This window comes from Delphinapterus leucas, chromosome 9, assembly GCF_059928025.1.
Source record: "Delphinapterus leucas isolate spDelLeu-1000000601 "Yukka" chromosome 9, BTC_Dleu_Yukka2, whole genome shotgun sequence".
NCBI classification, from domain to species: Eukaryota; Metazoa; Chordata; class Mammalia; order Artiodactyla; family Monodontidae; genus Delphinapterus; species Delphinapterus leucas.
This window is the reverse complement of record NC_143137.1, coordinates 87,652,970-87,672,839: the sequence shown is the minus strand read 5'-3', so window position 1 is coordinate 87,672,839 and position 19,870 is coordinate 87,652,970. Positions and strand designations below refer to the sequence as shown.

Genomic DNA, 19,870 nt, shown 5'->3' with positions numbered 1-19,870 from the left:
AAGTGCAAGTTTAACTAGACCTATTTTAAATAAATCACTAAAGTTGCAAGGTACCAAAACCTTATTGATATTTAAATCACTTAGTAAATATTTATTGAGCTCTAAATATGTGCTAAACTCCTTATAAAGTTTATTTTTATTTATTTTATAAATTTATTTATTTTATTTTTATTTTTGGCTGTGTTGGGTCTTGGCTGCTGCTCCCGGGCTTTCTCTACTTGCTGCGAGCGGGGGCTACTCTTTGTCGCGGTGCGCGGGCTTCTCATTGCAGTGGCTTCTCTTGTTGCAGAGCACGGGCTCTAGGCACGCAGGCTTCAGTAGTTGCAGCATGCGGGCTCTGTAGTTGTGGCTCGCGGGCTCTAGAGTGCAGGCTCAGTAGTTGTGGCGCACAGGCTTACCTGCTCCGCAGAATGTGGGATCTTCCCGGACCAGAGATCGAACACAGGTCCCTACATTGGCAGGCAGATTCTTAACCACTGCGCCACCAGGGAAGCCCCATAAAGTTTATTTTTAAAGTATAGTCCCATAACTCCCTAAATTAGGTTGAAATAAGTGCCTTTGCTATCCTTTTGTAAAGCAGATTTTTAATACATATTTTCTTAGAGTTGAGTCCACATATACCACTGAGTTTTTTACATAGCAAAAGACTAAACTTTATACCAAGAAATGTAATCAGTAATCATGAACATGTAATATTGATATAATAAAGTTTTAAAATTCTAGATCGGTGATTCAGAACATTAACCAGGAAAATGTTTTATTGCTACACTGTGTGTGTGTATATATACATATATACACATATGTATTACTAATCCAACGTGAACACACAAAGCAATATACATACATCACTTTTCCATATTTACTTTCCTTATCTCTTTTAATGACATTATACACTCCAGAAGGCAAGGACCAATTACTATAGTAAAGGTTATTTACCACAAACAAAATAGGAAATAGAAAATGGTGTAACTACAGAATGAGATTATGTTCTAGTTTTAATTCCAATCACTGCTTAAAACATTCCTAATTTCAACACAAAAGCTAATAAGCAAGGAATCACTATCACTGGCAGCAGAGATTTTTTAAATGTTTAGGCTGTTTTAAAATGAATATTTCTAAAGTTTTTGGTTTAAAAGGTTTTTAGAAGAGCTATGTAGAAGTATGTTAAGGCTTAAGCATGTCAATGAAAAATGAAGCTAATTTTGGTGGAACACTTAATACAGTATACATATGTAAGGTTTATGTAGATTAACACAATCTGATACAATGTATTAGATACATTTTTCACACAATCTAATATCCAACATGTTGGGACTTCCCTGGCAATCCAGTGGTTAAGACTCCGTGCTTCCAATGCAGGGAATGCAGGTTCGATTCCTGGTCAAGGAACTAAGACACCATATGCCATGGGGCACAGCCAAAAAAAAAAAAAGAAAAGAAAAGAAAAGAATATCCAACATGTTAAACCAAGGAGCAGTATGTGAGCTCCTTAAAGAGAAGTTACTATTTTATTCAAAAATTTTGTATGGGAATATTTTATTTGATTCCTCTCTTTAAACTCTTAAAGGCACCCCCTAGTTTTTATGTTTTAATGTTAAGTGACTAAGAACCTATCCATACAGATAGGTTCACTCCTACCTCCACTGAACTATCATATTTCCCAATACACAGGTCTCAAACTTATGAACAATCTTCATAACATGCCCCTTAAGCCCTGGTGACGATTTATTTCTTCAATAATATGTGGCAGACAGAAAGGCAGGGTACGACAGCCATGAGTATAATATATCCTGTACAAAGAGATGATAATCTCATGATGATCATCACTTTGCTGGACTCTCCTGACATACTTTACTATACAAACTCAAGAAATGATCTTATCTTAGTATTGATATTTCTGTCCCTGCTTATAGTGAAGCATTTGCCATTTTCTGCTGACTCACAGTCCTCTCAAATCTATATCTTATCATCCTTAACATAAGCTTTCAGTACATGAAAGAATGAATCTGGAGATATCATTATACAGTCCCTATTCCAAAGAAGTCATATAGACATTAAAACAGAGCAACCCTAATAATGCTGGAGGAGGACACCACAGTTTAGACCACTCCATCCAGAAAGTTTATTCCTATACTTTGTTTCCATCTATGATAAATAGATGATAAATCTATTGATCTATAGATCTATTGATCTATAAATCTATGATAAATCCCACCTACAGAATTTTTCTGGGTTTTTCTTGTGTGTATTTACCTTACAATCAAAGGAGCACACAAACCGTAATTCAACAAATAGTTCTATGATGATGTTCAATATGTAAAGTAACTTGTTAGATTCTAGACAGGATAGAAAGATATATAAAACCTACTCACACCCCTCTCCTCAGAGTTTCTGATCGTGGAAGGAATGGCAGGGTTAGCAAAAAGGGACAGGTATACAAAAACCCCCATACAAGGCAAAAATAGGGTAATGCCCTAAGAAAGATATGAGTAAATGCTTAAAAAAAACTCTTTCCTCTTATGCATGAGACCTTGATCTTTGGTCAACTTTCTGCCTCTGATCCCCTGCAAACCTGATAGCTAATTTGCTATACTGCTAGGTACATTAATAAAAATGATCCTTGGTTGGTAAATTAATTGTATCTGGACTGGGAAAATTATAAATAACTTGATGAGGATGCCAAAGATGTGAACTTCCCCAAGATGCAGTGACTCCTGGAAGGGAAACTGGAAGTTCTGCCTATGGTTGTTACAAGAAATATTGGCTTCTGAGGTGCATGGGGTTTCTAAATTAGGGAACACCCTCACATCTGCCCAATGTGGATCTTAAGTCCTTGTCCCTGACCAGTCACCTGACAACCCAAGAAAATAACTCCTGGATGGCTGACTGTACTCTTTCATAGACACACAGAGAGGAACACTTGATGCTAACCTCTGATAAGCTATGGCTCCTATCCTATTTACCATGTAGACTAATGCCAAGTATGGCCTACGACAGTCTTGTAAGTCTGAATGTTTAGTTGAACTTAAAAAGACCTCCTTGTAGGAGCTGCAAAAGGTCAACGCTCTAGGCTCTAGATTCTGTAGGGTTCAAGAGAAAGACATATCTACCTGAGTAACAGGAAAGATAAGGAGTGACATCATGAGGTTTCATTAGATGTGAGAATGCTTCTGAAAGATATGCAGGAATTTCAACATTTGAATGTTAAACGAAGTAAATCTTCTATTGAAAAAATTTAATTTAAAAAAAAGCAGTAATGATGGCGCTTCTCTGGTGGCGCAGTGGTTGAGAGTCCGCCTGCCGATGCAGGGGACACGGGTTCGTGCCCCGGTCCGGGAGGATCCCGCGTGCCGCGGAGCGGCTGGGCCCGTGAGCCATGGACGCTGAGCCTGCGCGTCCGGAGCCTGTGATCCGCCACGCGAGGGGCCACAGCAGTGAGAGGCCGGCGTACCACAAAAAAAAAAAAAAAAAAAAAAAAGCAGTAATGATGGAAAAAGACAATATCTCACGCATATGCAAAAGGTAGGAAAAATGGCCTGTAGAATCTTTAAGGAGTATGGAGAGGTCAGTCAGACTTCAAGACAGTGTTTATTTATTTAGCTGTTTCTCAAAATCAAATATACAAATCCCCATAATAGAAGGAGAGGGATTTTTCTTTGTAGATTTGGATTTAGAAAAAGATTACATTAAATTAGATCTTTAAGTGATCTGTGTACCAACACCATCGAACACAAATTCAAGCCCTTGCATTTGAAATCTCATGGCAATATTTGGTATTAAGTGGTAGTCAACCGGAATAATTCTAAACATACTCTTTTTACCTATCTCAAAATTAATATAGTAAAATTTTAAAATTTCAGCGAGCTCACAGAGCTCCCTAGGGATTATAACCACAGACCTCAGTTTGAATAGCACTGATTAAACAAATACTGAGGGCCTAATGTTTGCTAGGGACTATGAGAGTTATAAAGATAAGACACTGTCTCTGCCTTCAAGGAACTTATGATAATACAGTTTTCACTCATTCAATAAACATCTGAGCACACACTAAGTAGAAAAGACTGAGATGCTGGAAATCAAAAAATAAAGAAGTAACAGCGGCCCTTCTCAAGAAACTGATGTATGGGGAAGACAAACAAGTACATCAATGATTACAATAGTGCTATAAGAGGCACACCACAGGGGCCATTCATAATAATTCATAATAGTTTAAGTAAGTTTTAAAGAATAAGTTAACAAGCCCCAGAAATAGAGGCGGAAGGGATGGAGAAGATATTCCAGACAGAAGGCGCACAGGGAATCAGAGATATCAACAGCAAGAAGTGTTTAAGCATGTTTCTCTAAGCATGATCAACAGACCACCAGCACCACAATCATCAGTAGTGCATGTTACAATTTCTTACAACTCTACTTAACCAAATGAATCAAACATTTTTAAGATCAGGCTCACAAATCTATATTGTAATAAGCACCTCAATCTACATTCACTGTAGTTTAGGAAGCACAGGTTAAAAAGAACTGCTAAAATTCAGAGCAGAAAGAGTTAAAGGTATAGAGAAGGGGCCAGAGATGAGGGCAGATAAGTCAGGCAAGGAACAGTTCAAGAAGTACCTTGGGTATCCAGCTAAGGAATATGATCTTTATCCTGAAAAACTATACAGAGCCACTAATGGTTTGTTTCTCCCACAGGAAAGATCAGAGCAGCAGCATGGCAAAATAAAGCTGAGGGTTTCAAATGTGAGGTGGAGCAATCTGTGAATAATTCTCCCAGATTCAGTAGGTTTAGAAGCTCTGAACCTGATGAGAACATGTAAAAAGTGCTACCTCTCCAAAACTCCTCCTTACTGGTAAGTTACCTTTGCTCAGTTCTTTGCTTCACTGAAAAACACGTAGTACCCCGTCTAGTTTCAAAGTGATCCTCATGAGTGTAGGGTGCCCAGGTCCAAACTGGTAACCTTTTTATTGAAGAAAGGGATATGAAACTATGCAACTTGCTATTATAACTAATAATTCTGCAATTTTATTCTTGAATTCCTTCAATACTAAGTACAGGACCAACCCACCTTGATGATTTACCTACATTAATTTTTTATTAGGTACAGAACACAGGGCACATTAACCACTGTTAGATTCATTTGAAACTTAGCTACTTTCAATGACAATGTGGAAATAAATGACTTTAAAATATTTTATTACTGAAAGAAGACTTAACTCTTGATAATCCCTGGATCTATCAATTACACCACCAACAAGAAGTTTCCGTTAATACTCTGGCAGGCTTCCTTCTTATAATGTGTTTTTAAAACCTTACTAAACTTGGTGTCATTTGCCAAATACGCATCAAATTATCTTTTCATCCACTTAATTTCTAGTTGTTACATGTCATGCCAAACTTCTTTGAGTCGACTTTTCCATTTAAGACAGTTCTGAATTCTGAAAGAAACTTTCTACTTGGCTGTTTAGCCACACAAAGCTCGAGTCAGCTTCAAGGGCCTGTTTTTGATCTACAGCACATTACTAAAAAGCTTCCAAAAAGAGACCTTTACATACACTCTAAAGTTGAGAAAATACAATTACATTTTAAACTCCTACTCTTAACCATATGATCTGGGAATTTAAGCCTTCCTCGGTTAAAGACAATATGATTTAAAATTTCCTAGTTAAAATACCATAACTGGTTAAAAATCTTATACTGGAGAACTTTATATCCTTCCTACTTCTATTGATACATTCTGTCCTAATATATTCTATCATGGTGAGTACTCAGTCACTCAAATAATGTAGTAAATTTCAGTTTCCCTCTTGTCACTATTTTAATTCTGCTAGTTTCCTAATGCCTTTTTAGTATTTTCCACCTTCCTGAAATAGGCACTAACCAGAACTGTTACTTTAAAGAACTACAGCATTCAACTCATTGAAATCAGACTAGCTGTTTAAAGACTTTTTTTTTTTTACATATAAGGGACATTTTGTTCAGTTCTATAGTCCCGTATATCTATCTACCACAAAGAGGCTGTAAAAAATTTGTAGCTTTAGTTCTACCTCTCCTAAACAAATGAAATAGAATTAACTAAGATATGAGCACAATCATTTGTGTATAATAAGCTTTGGGGTTAACCAAGAGACCTTCAAGCCATATGATTCATGACTTACTACTGTCTGCTTCCAAACTTTTTCATCCTCCCAGACACTTTGTACTCATTAAACCTCTTACCTCCTCCAGGCCCAAGCACCTAGTAACCTCTATTTTACCGTCTGTCTCTATTTGCCCATTCTAGACACTTATGGAATTATAAAATATTTATCCTTTTGTGTCTGGCTTACTTAGTGTAATGTTTTCAGGGTTCATCCATTTGTAGCATGTTTCAGAATTCTATTCCTTTTTATGGCTGAATAATATTCCACTGTATAGATGTACCACATTTTGTTTATCCGTTCATCTGTTGATGGACACTTGGGATGTTTCCACCTTTTGGCTATTATGAGTAATGCTGTTGTGAATATTGGTATTCAAGTACCTGTTTTGAGCCCTTGATTTCAGTTCTTTTGGGTATATACTTAGGAGTAGAATTCCTGGGTCATAAGGTAATTCTATGTTTAACGTTTTGAGAAACCACCAAACTGTTTTCCATCTGGTTTTCTTTTCATGCCTTAATCTCCTTTTTAAATGTTTCTTCTCCTGTTTCTTAAATATTTTTGTTTTCTAGGTGTCTACACTTTGTAAACTGTACTGGAGGTTTCCATCCACTAGTACTGTAGCTTTCACCATTTCCTAAGTGTTCATGACTTCCAAATCAGCCTTAACCTAATTCTACCTCATTAGCTCCACCCAAATAGCTCTCCACATTACTAGACCTCTTAATTTAGATGTGTCATGACTATAAAGTACATGTTTGTTGTAGAAAATCCTTTCTCACGTCCCAGATTTTGGAATTTAAAATTAAATTTAGAGCTGGGGCCAGCAAACCTTTTCCGTAAAGGACCAGAGATTAAATATATTTAAGGCTTGGAACAACACGGTTTCTGTTGCAACTACTCAGCTCTATTGTACCTGGAAAGCCAGAAAACATATTTAAATAATTGGGCATGACTTTTTAAAATAAACTTATTTTTTTATTTTTTATTTTTGGCTGCAATGGGTCTTTGTTGCGTGCAGGCTTTCTCTAGTTGCAGTGAGTGGGGGCTACTCTTCGTTGCATTGTGCGGGCCTCTCATAGCAGTGGCTTCTCTTGTTGCACAGCACAGGCTCTAGGCATGCGGACTTCAGTAGTTGTGGTGCGTGGGCTCAGTAGATGTGGCCTGCAGGCTCTAGAGCACAGGCTAAGTAGTTGTGGCACGTGGGCTTAGTTGCTCCACAGCATGTGGGATGTTCCAAGACCAGGGCTCAAACTCGTGTCCCCTGCATTGGCAGGCAGATTCTTAACCACTGCGCCACCAGGGAAGTCCGTGACTGAGTTTTTTAAATTAATTAATTTATGCAGATTCTTAACCACTGCGCCACCAGGGAAGTCCATGACTGAGTTTTGTTTGTTTGTTTATTTATGACTGCACTGGGTCTTTGTTGCTGTGCACAGGCTTCTCATTGTGGTGGCTTCTCTTGTGGCGGAGCAGAGCCTCCAGGCACACAGGCTTCAGTAGTTGTGGCTCGCTGGCTTCAGTTGTTGTGGTTCGCGGGCTCTAGAATGCAGGCTCAGTAGTTGTGGCACACGGGCTTAGCTGCTCTGCGGCATGTGGGATCTTCCTGGACGACGGATCGAACCCATGTCCCCTGCATTGGCCGGTGGATTCTTAAGCACTGCGCCATCAGAGAAGCCCCATGACTGAGTTTTAATAAAACTTTATACTCAAAAGTCAGGCAGCAGGCTGGATTTGGCTCAGGGATCCTTGTTTGCCAACTGCTTGTTTAGAGAGAGCAAATTCTGGGAAAGAACTGACTGTAATAAAGAGTACCCTTTTTCTCTAATTTCAATGGCTTAAGCAAGTACTACTAGTTCAGTGGTATAACTTTCTTTGAAAATGTAACAAGAACTCAACAGGAATTTCTTATTAATTTATTAGTAAATATTTATTGAGGGTTTATTATATACCAGCTACTGTTTTAGGTACTGGGAACACAACTCCATTATCTAAAATCTTGTATTTATATTCAAATTCTGTTTTTCTCTTGTAAAATGGAAAAATGTCACTCTTTTTATTACAGTCCTATTCTTTCACTTGCCCTCTGGTTCTCATCCCTTCTCACCTTTTCAAGATCTTTACACTTTACTCTTGCCTGCAGTTATTATCCCATGTCTCCTGTATCTTCAGTCTCCCTCTATGTTAGATCATTCCTGTCTTATTTATTATTCCATTTAAAACGCCTGCCCCCTTTTACTTATCTTTCCATTTCTCTGTTCCTCTTTAGAAAAAACTCCTTGAAAGAGTTGTCTGTGCTCCACATCAGGCTGCACAACAGCACTTTAACTACCCATGTTGTCAAACCAATTGGTAATCGTAATTTATATACACTTTTCAGCATTTGATGTAAATAAACATTCCCTTCTCCTAAAAAGATTTATTAACTCTGCCAGCTTTCTGGGTACCACACTTAACTGGCCACTCTTTCTCAGTTTTTGCTTGATCTTCTGCCCACAAATGTTTTCTTTTTTCCCCAGGATCATCTTTTTCTTTAAACAACTCTATCTCCATCCAGTTGCTTAATCCAAAACCCTAACGTGTCATTCTTGATCGCTCCTTTGCCCTCACCCTCCACACTAATGCTATGGTCGATCCTGTGTCTCCTTCCAATATACATTTAGAATCAGTACACCTCTCTCCATTTCTACCATTTTCCTAGTCCAAGCCCTTGTCATCTCTTGCCTGGATACTGTGGTAACACTGTGAATGTACTTCATGTACTTTATGCCACCAACCTGTAAACTTTAAAATAGTTAAAATGGTAAGTTTTATGTTATGTATATTTTACTACAATTTGAGAAAAAGAAAGAAAACCACAAAAGGATAGTTTCACTGAAGCCAAAGGTACAGAGAATCAATAGCATCAAATCCTGCTGAGAGAGCAAGCAATATGAGGCCTGAAAACCATGCATTAGCTTCAGTATGCCAGTAGCATGGTCAAAGTAAAAGCCGATTCGTATGGAGCAAGTGGAAGAATACAAGGGTGAACGATGCAAAGATTCAAGCATCTGAATGGGCCTACAATTTAGACAGTGCACAAGGAATTACAGGAATGAGAGGCACAGATAATACTGACAAAAGGTCAAGACTTAATCTGAATTAGCCACTCTCAGAACCTACCTCTGACCCCATGAGGTGATACTGGGGTCTTGGAAAAGGTAAAAGGCTGTTGCTAAGACTTGGTTAGTAGAGCAGATAGAACAAAGATATAGTAGGGCTCGTCTGCATATGGCCCCAAGGGAGTTTCAGGATATGGTTTCTTTCCCTCAGATTGGAAGTAGTTTTGTTCTGGCCTAGAACTGGTGGTAGTAGATCTGCTCCTGCTGAGTCTAGACAGGCATAATGTGGAGGGCAGTTCCTGGACCCCCAGACAATGCTGTCATGAAGCTAGGGGTTGAGGATCAGCTGCTGAGTCCTGCTTGGTGTGGCACAGAGTGCAGCTGGACAGCTACTATTCAGGGAAACAGAGTATCTGCTGCTCTAAAGTGATGTTCAGGCACTGTTCTAGAAGGTATTTTAAACATCACATTGTCCAACCTCCAGTTTTACAGACTGGGAGATGACTGATCTAAGGGCCACAAACTCTAGATCCAAGCCCTAATTTATTATTAAGTCATTGTGTATCCATGGGACATGCCACATAATCGCTCTGGGTCTCAGTTTCCACATTTATAAAATGAAGTCTTAATTCTAAGTCACATGGCATTATAATAGCAAAGAAAATACTAAAGCCCATATCTCTTATGTTGGTCTAGTACTTTTCCCACCGAATTGCATTATCCCCACTATTCCTGTGAAATTTACCAGAGTGCTATTTATGCCTATGGATTAATGATCTAATGAGGTAAACAGCTTTATACCTCATTTCTGTATTACAAAATAGTACTATGTGTCTTTTTTTTTTTTTTGTCATTTTATTAGAGTTACACAAAGCCTGGTTTCTGGTAATTCTGAATCTATGTCACTTTAATTGTCATCACTTCACAAACTTTACAAATATGGAGAACAATTTTGGTCATTAAAGTTGAAATTATTTATGTAATATTTGCATTCTTAAAAATGAAAATAGGCTATTTTCAAATATGTTACAGTTCTAGATTATTGTTGAAAACTCAGAAAGCAGGACAACTACCATTTTGTTTACAGTAATCTAACTGATGTTGCCACATTTTCCTGGAACCACTTTACAAATTTAAAACCTTGTTTATATCAAAATATCCTTATTCTTTAAAAGGCCATCAAAAATCATCATTCATTATACATTTTAGTGCAGACGTTTAAGTAGTCAGGTGAACTGAAGATGTAAAAAGAGAGAAAAGCCAATCATTAAATTAAGAGAGGCATTTACAGAAAAAGAACAGGTTAGAATGATTGATCAAAATAAGCTCTGATTCCTCCTGAAATTGGACTTTTATGACTTCCTTCTTCCTCATCAAAAATTTAATTTCTTCCCTGTATAAACCTACAAAATATAGTTGGATTTTAATGAGAAGCTTATACCACTGTTTTCGGTGAAACCTCTAATTTTCCTTTTAATGTTTAAAACATTCAATAACGGACACTTGGGTATCAGTAACTGCACATGGATAGACTAGCTCCCTAACTGTTATAGTAATGAATGTGAAAGATCTCCATGAGTTCTCAAGTATGCTCCTTCAGATCTGTGATCAAAACATGTCTATCGTCCTTGTTATAACCTATTACTTTTTAAAGATACATTAAAATTACACAAACTACAATAGTATAGAAGAAATGTTTTTAAATGGAGAGGTTTGGTGTGACAATTGCCCTCAGTTTATCACATGTGGCATTTTACTTCATTTAACTCATCCGTTAAGAAAACTTAGCTCTTGGATCTACGTGGCAAAACGGATCTGGAGCCAAGCAGCCTTGGGTTTAACTCTCTTATTTTTTATTAACTATGGCCTTTTTTATTAACTATGGCCTTAGTTAATTAAGTCTGTTATCTCCTTGAGCTGCATTTCTTTTGCAAAATGGGAATAATACCTGCCCAACTTTTTGCTGGGGTTATGAAGAGGTATTACACACTACGTTACAGACAACTCTATGAACGCAGTGAGCTCTGTAATCAGTATCACAAGTGGGAAAAAAAATTAGAGAAAAAATGTGTTTATTATTAAGTATAAAGCAAATGAGAAATTCAACGTCATTCTAAGAACCGTTCTAAACAATGCTAAGACAGTACTTTAAAATAGGCTTTTGAATATTAAAACAAAATCACATTTAAATGAAAGCACTTCCAAATTAGGATAAGCAAATCAACACTTTAAGAGCAGCAGAAAGTATTAGCTTCTTGATAGTAGATTAAGTGTAAAGAAATCATAAGCAGAAATGTTAAGTACTAGTGGAACATGAACAAGTAAAAAGCTATTGAAAATATTTCATTATACACAAAACATTTTAGTATCTTCAATTACAGAAATTCAGACTAAAAGCAACCAAACACTTCAACAAATTAATCAATTCTGTCAGCAGGTGGCTCTAGTGACACTGAAATAACTTAATATCAAATACTATAAACAAAATATAGATAGTAAAAATGTACTGAATCTCAGAAATTTGCAGTCAAAAAGAGTCACATTAATACTTCAATCCAAACCCTGTTTTTCAAATGAAGACACAAAAGTCTACCATAATTAAGTGGCTTAAGTCTACCATAAGTAAGTCTACCATAATTAAGTATGTTAGTGGCAAAACAAAACTGAAAACCCAGATATCTCTCTTTAGTACTCTCAAGTCAACAAAGAGGCATTTACTGTATTGCCAGGCATAGTATTAAAAGCCCTCCTTCAAAATAATTCACCTGTAACTTAGATATGTCACATTTACTAATTTGTCTACCTCATCCAAAAATACACATAATTATATAAAAGCTCATTATAAAGACTTCTAACGGAACATTTGGTAGTAATAATAATGTTAAAAGGAATACAATGTTAGCAATCATGTTCCCAGTCTCTGAGAGGAAAAAGTAATTTGGCTCTTCTCTTTTAAAAAGGCTAGGCAAGAATACATTTAACACTCCCCATTTATACCTCTTCCCACTTCCCAGCTCCAGAAGGGTTTCTCATCTTTGCTTCTTTAACCAATTTAGTAATTCAGATGGAATGTCAGACGTAAAATAGGTAAGAAGCAACAGAATAGGTCAATTTCTACCAATTAGGATAAAAAACACACAATTCTAATAAATGGCCGAACTCTGGCTCACTTTCCTATCTATCTAGTGGTAATGGAGTCTAGGTTTTCTTTCATATTTCTTATCTTTGAGCAGAGACCTGATGAGAATACCTTCGTTACATGCAGTCATATATTATACTGAATTTACTACTCCTAAAACTAAAGCTACTACTTACATGAACCATATACCAAAATAAATCAGTTGTTATATAAATCACTTTTTGTAACAGTATTAAAAAAGGAGCTATAATAGAAATAAGCCTAAAATCAACACATCAATAAGTTCTGCCTCTGCCACTTAACTGCTCTGTGACTTCAGTTTCCTCACCTATAATTTAAAAATAATATCTACACCTCATACTTACATCTTTATCTTTCTTATTCAGAAAGAAACAGATTATGATCTCAGTTAGAATTTTTATAACTAGCCTAGGCTTCATTGTTCTTTTCTCTTCTGAGAGCCTATACTTTGTTATTTGGTCTAGAACTTCTCTATCCAATACAGCAGCCTCTAGACATGTGCTACTGAACACGTGAAATACGGCTAGTTTGAACTGAGAGGCACTGGATGTGTAAAACCAACTCTTGGCAGGAACAGAAAAAAGCAAAATACAAGATCCCTAACTCTGCAGGAAAGGTAAAACAAACCCAAGATTTTTTAAAACTTAGTAATGAGAGGAAAAGAAATATGTAACAAGGAACCTGGACTTGAAGAGTCTTACTTTAGAGACACAATAACCCAAGAGCAAACGTTACTGAGTATGAAAATACCAGACTAGAGCTTAGCAAACCCATTCTTCACAGATCCTGAACCAGACCTTCAATTTCCTATCCATAAAATGCTACAGATAGCATGAACTCTATCTAGATGAACTCAGACTAGATGAACATTAAGTGATCAAATAAATTCCCCTTTACAGCCTTAGAAGTGAGTATAAATTTGGTCTAGTACACTAATTCACTCAATAAGCAATCATCAAGTACCTCCTAAACTTTATATTAGTTTATTAGTGATATATTATAATTTAGCAGTACAATATTTAAAAATATATAACATATAATAACATTATATAGCCACATGAGTGTAATAAAATGTAATTCTCTCTCTTTTTAAAAAACATTTTGAAATAATTATGTAGCTTCACAGGATCCTGCATCAACACAACTATAGTATCTTCTGATTATGTATTTGAAATAAAAAGGAAGCAACTTGTTAATTACATCAACATTTCTTATGAAAACAGTTCCAAAAGCTTTATGTATCTGTGGGAATGGGTGGTGGGGTGATATGATTTAAGGATCTTTTTAAGCTTCCAGGTTTTATATATTTATATATACATAGAGAGAAAAGTTTTTAAGTTTGAAAATTAAAACACAAAAATTCTGATAGTTGTCGCATAATAGAAACTGGTACCAGCTATCCTTTCTGTGTCCACTGAGTAGAGGATACTATGCCCAAAGGACATATACTTGTATGTGGAATAGAAAAAAACTAATTTCCTAAAACAGAAACGTTCTTTAAAAAATAGTCATTCTGGGGCTTCCCTGGTGGCGCAGTGGTTGAGAGTCCGCCTGCCGATGCAGGGGACACGGGTTCGTGCCCCGGTCCGGGAAGATCCCACATGCCGCTGAGCGGCTGGGCCCGTGAGCCAGGGCTGCTGAGCCCGCGCGTCCGGAGCCTGTGCTCCGCAACGGGAGAGGCCACAGAAGTGAGAGGCCCGCGTACCGCAAAAAAAAAAAAAAAAAAAAAAAAGTCATTCTGTAATTACCTACAAATTGATCATTTTCTCACAATAAAAATGGCCACATTTGTATTAGGAAAGATTTGGCCCCACAATATAAATCATACTTTTTCCATACATGCTCTATAAATGCATTTAATAAAGAACATAGGCAGAAAGCAATCGCCTACACTGCCCTCTTTCAATATATTATTCATTCTCTTTTAACTGTATAATTAATATGCAGCTTTCATTCTGTCTGTGAATTGCCTTACAGTACACATACTAAACATGCAAACAAGGCAAAGGTGTATCTCACATTGTATACTGGACTAATTCCTATCTGGTATATAAATAATATTTCATAAACTATATCTTGTATTCAGTGCTTAAGAGGCCAATTTAAAAAAAGACTGTCAAGGTGAATATTTTTAGGAAGCAAAGAATCTTTGATTATTACCAATAAATGCCTATAACTATCATCAGATATAGATTTGCATCTATCAGATGCTATACATTAAGAAAAACTAGTACTTTAGCCTGGGAACCTCTTGCCTGTCAAGCCCTGCTTCCAGGTTCTTTCCTTCCTGAGTAGTGTCACTACCTGGGCAGAATGAATGTCAATCAACTGTCATAAGAGTGCCATGTTTGGGAATCTATTACTTTACAACAAAAATAACTTAACGCATAGTGTAAAAAAATGGCTTTTAAAAACTGTATTTTAATAATCATATAGTTAAATGGACTATGTAGCATATTATAAGAATACTAGAGAGCATCCCTGAGTCTTTCTCAATGGCAGAAGCAGGAGTGGTGAAAACACTTCTAGACCATTTGAAATGCCAGCAAAAGGAGAATATTAACTGCAATTTTTGTCCTTTCTACATACCAGTTTTAGGAGCTCAAAAATAAATTTGTTTGTTTTTTTTTTTTAACTTGAATTCAGCTTTCTGGTCAATGAGCGTCCCATTTAGCACAATACAACTACATATTGAATTCGAGAGCAAACGTATGCATCTTTCCATCCTTTAGATTCCAACACTGTCACATGAACCCCTTGCAATTTCCAAAAACAATCAGTTTTCACAGCAATAACTTAGTGTTAATGTAGTGGTCTTTCAAGATCAAAATAAAATGAAATCTATCCACACAACTGCCAAGACCAAAGAGTTAGAGGCGAGGAAGAACCTTTCACTGAATCCCTCAGAAATGGCTCACATAAAAGCAAAAAGTGGCAAAGTACATATCTAGAAGGAAATACTCCCTTTTTCTTATTTAAAAATGGCCTGAATTTTATTTTTCAACTCAACTTTTAAAAAAATGAAGTAATTATTGTGTTTAAATGGATATTACAATTTTTTAAAGATTCAAATTTAAAACCAAATTAATTTTCCAATATAAACATGAAAGGTCTTACAATTAAAAAAAACAATAACCTGCTACCTTGACTCTTGATGTCAACAATTAGCAAATGGAAAAGACAAAAAAAATCCGAAAAAGATAGAGCATTTTGGCTCAAAAGTTATTTACAAAGTAATTTTAGTTAAAGGAATTTTTGCCTTTAAACTTCTGACATTTTATTTTAGCCAAGAGTCTAAAATGAGAAAAAATATAAATGCAAATCAAGCGCTGCTTGGTTGTGCTAAAATAATTACATGAAATATTTTGCCCTTCCCTATCCAAAATACCTTTAATTTAAATACTTACTCTGAGCCTGCAGCCATTTCCAAGTATGACGTTTCTGCTGTATCAACCCCCAATGGGATCACTATGCTCATGACGTTCGCCTCTGGTAAATTCGATTACTATGGAGTCCTATGCATTGGTATCCAAAACACTGGGGCATGCCAGCCACAGTGCTCATTGCAAACATCTAAGTGCATCCACAAACCCTATTTAAAAGAAAAGGGAACCAAAAGTTAAGAATCATCTTCATATTCCCAGCAACAGTCAACCTATAACAAAGGTAAGTAAAATACATGAAGAAAGCATTCTTTATTGAAATATCAATACCAATTGGAATTTGCTCAAGGGGTCTCTATTTTATTTTTCTGGAATTAAGTTATGAGATTATGATCAAAAGAAAAGTTTCTGAATCATAATCTTCCTTAGGGAATGAATTTAGGATGCCAAAAGAATGATTACTAAGGCATACTGCTTAGTGAAGAACCAACAAATATTATTCATTTTGAAAGATAAAACAGAATTTCTTACAGCACTATACAAAATTAAGTCTTCTTGGTTCAGTAAATGCTTTAACAATAAACTAACAAATATTGAGACTTACTGTGGACTAAGCTTTTACATGGATGGTCTATTTAATCCTCACAACTCTGAGATAGGGATCTCCATTTTACCACCGAGGAATTCAAAAGCAACTAAGGTTAAATAACATAACCAAAGTTGCTCAGTTTAAGAGATAAAACCAGAATTTGAACCAATTCTACTCTATTGTTTATATATTTTTTTAAAAATCTGTTTTATTTGTAATAAAGTCAATTGTTTTATAGTGGTTGTCATTTTCCATACTACATATATACATGTATATGGAGGGAGTTTATTTCTCCAGTTTTCTCCCATGAGTTAATGATCCCTAGCACAGACAATCAGAAGAGAAATATACTTGAATATTTTTAAATATTCTTGTCATATACTTGAATACTTATTTTTAAACAAACTTACCATAGTAACAAAAACATATTCAGCTTCCATATCAATTCTTCTAATCTGAATTCACTGTTTAACACCTGCTATATGTACTATATGTGAAATATCTACTTGAAATATTTTCAGCAATGATACAGTACAACTCGGAACAAAGCAGATAGAGATAACCATATAAACAAGAGAAACAGTCAATGTTGTCCCTTTCAGGTTATACCTGAAATACTGAAGAGAAGTGTTTCTTCAAATAGCAATTCTTGTATTTACTTTTAATTTTTACAAGTAAGCTTGAGAATATCTACTCAGGTTAATTCCTATTTCACAGATGACGCAGACTGCGAGCTCATATCTTATGGGAAAAAAATACCAAAATATGGAAATAACGAGGTAACAGTGGTTTGAATTCTCCAAGAAAACAAGCCTTTACTTTTAAACCATGAATAACTGGGGGAGAGCTACTAGATTTCAAGTAGTAGCTTGAATACAAAATAGTACAAAAGTAGTACAAAAGTACAAAGTAGTACAAAAGTACAAAGTAGTACAAAAATATACAATAACAGGCAATTGCACTTAAAAGTGAAAAACATGAGCATTGGAGCCTATCTCTAACTCTCTAACAGCAGATGTGTGAGCTAGGCAAGTTATTTAACCACTCTAAGCCTCAGTTTCCTTGTTTATAAAATGGATATATATCCGCCTACGATTTCTGTGAAGAAAATGAAATAATGACTGTAAAGCATTTCATACACTGCATTATGCATATTTAGCAATCAATAAGTGGTAGTCACATAAGAAGAGTTGCTCTTATTTCATAACCAAAAAACTGTGTGGATAAAAAAACTCTTTAGCTCTCATTTAAAGAGAATCTTCTAATAGTTTTTGAAAATAAAGTATGTAATTATGGTTCTCTATTTGCTACGATTTTACAGTTTTCACCAAATTAAAATCATCCTCTTAAAAAAAAAAAAATCACTCTAAAAACAATTAAAGCAGGGTGAGAAAAAGGAAAAACTGCCCTACCTCCTTTTCTGCACCTGCGACTGTTTCAGAATTACTAAAAAAAGTATATTTTTACTATACTTTTTTTACTAAAAAAAGCTATATTTGTTAACCTGCACAAAGCTATAAAATTATGAAATTAGATTCTAAGTGACAACATGCAAGCAACATATAAATCAAATGTTATATTATTCTGTGTTTCTTTAAAATACTGAAAACTTGGACCTAAGAACAGATAATTAAAATTAAAAAAAAAAATTCTCCTCCTGTTGGTACCATCTAGTTGGTAGAAGTTTTCTTTAGCTCAGTTTATCTTAACATTAGACTCATAGGAAATCTTATATTTTAGGTATATGTTGTTAAATATTTAGTTGTATGTTTTTTCTTAAAACCAGAGGCAGAAACTAGAAAGCAGAAGTCAAATGATTATTCTTTTAGGTAACTGAGTAATGTTTCCAACCTAAAACAATTTATTTGAATACGTATTTAATAGTGTCCCCCATCTTTATATAAATATACAGTCCTCAATAAACACTATATTTCAGCTGTTTTTAAATAGCAGTGAAGAGCTTGCCATAAGTTTATTTCAGACAATGGCTTATATTTTTGTGATTACTGCCTGTCTCTCAAATCCTGCACAGTGCGTAGAACATAAAAGGCACTCTACAAAGAACTGGTGAATGAGTTAGAGCACCCAGGATGAAACTGCAGTTCTGGCCTCATTAACCAAATGAGTTGTCAACCTATACAATTACGCGCTATAAAAACAACCACATGACACCTTTTCCAGAAATGCATCTCTCATCTAGAATCACAGAAGCTCATCCCCAGGATAACAACTCATCATCACATCTGTAACAGAACCACAGACTCTGAGTTTGATTCAGCAGACAAGATGATCTCACAAATTTACTCACAAGAGGTAAGAAGGCAAGAGGTCATATCTATTGAGACCATAAAGTGGCAAATATTTCACTATATTCATTAATATCAAAAACTCCATAGCCAGAAAACTCACACTGTTTAAAAATCCAGCTGATACTTAAAGTATAAATTCATTAGGGTCTTTAAAAATAAGAAAAAAAGAAAGGGAAAGACAATGTAGTAAACAGAAAAGATGTGAGCTTATAACATAGGCATAACTAGAGAAAAACAATTCAACACCATACAAACAACTACCACAAAGCTTTCATATCTTACATGTGAACAAAAAACTGGTTATACAACTGGCAAGTAAAATATATACAAAATACATTGAGAATAAATGGCAGCCATTAAAGAAATAATATAAAAGGAAATACCATGAGATGTCTGGTAAATCTGAGGTCCAAGAAAGAATAAATGTCTTCACAAAACCTGCTATCCAGAACAGACCTAGAAACCAAGTGAACACAGGAGTATTGAGCTGTTTATAAATGGCATAAAATTATAGGTATTGATAATTCTGTCTAACATGGAACCTAAAATCAAAGGGACTCAAATAAAGGCAGCAGCTGATTCTTAAAAAAATAAATTTATTCTTCACTCTTTTATACAAATGAATGTAAACACAAGTAAAGGAAACAATGCTAAATACCAAATCAAACTGGAAAGAAACTGGGAAAAAACGGTATTAAAAACAAATTTAGGGGAATTCCCTGGTGGTTCAGTGATTAGGACTCCGCACTTTCACTGCTGAGGTGTGGGTTCAATCCCTAGTCAGGGAACTAAGTTCCCACAAGCCTCGTGGCATGGCCAAAAAAACACACAAAAAAACAAAAAATACAAAACAAACAAAAAAGAAAACAAACAAACAAAACAACCCCACAGATTTAGCAGAGGCATTGATACCAAAACAAAACCAAACAAAACCCTAAAGTAGGAAAAACGAGATAAAAGGCAAGAAGGAAAAGCAATTAAATTAGAAAACAGTTTATCAGAAGAACTGGAAAACTGAGGCTGCTTTTAAGACCACATTAAGAAGTTCAAAAAACAAAAAAATACCACTGAAAAGATAAATATGATACCCAAAAGGCAAAAAAGATGAAAATGAGGAAAATTTTTTTTCTAAAATTACAAATAAAGGGCCCAACCCAATTTAACATAATCTCTTTGAGGAAAGGGTCATTTAT

At 35.5% G+C, this 19,870-nt stretch overlaps 1 protein-coding gene across 8 annotated transcripts in view; it reads right to left on the bottom strand.

Moving 5' to 3' along the window:
* Positions 1-19,870, bottom strand: part of KMT2E (lysine methyltransferase 2E (inactive)) — a 97,891-nt gene that overhangs the window by 57,296 nt on the left and 20,725 nt on the right. For 4 of the 8 annotated variants that reach the window (XM_089917775.1, XM_089917773.1, XM_089917780.1 and 1 more), the window contains 3 exons: positions 19,061-19,133; positions 15,804-15,988; positions 4,857-4,955 (listed from right to left, as the gene is read on the bottom strand). In XM_089917775.1, the coding sequence (XP_089773901.1) occupies positions 4,857-4,955; positions 15,804-15,874 (170 nt within the window). In that variant the 5' untranslated portion in view covers positions 15,875-15,988; positions 19,061-19,133. The other 4 variants (XM_089917777.1, XM_089917779.1, XM_022554363.3 and 1 more) reach the window with 4 other exon arrangements.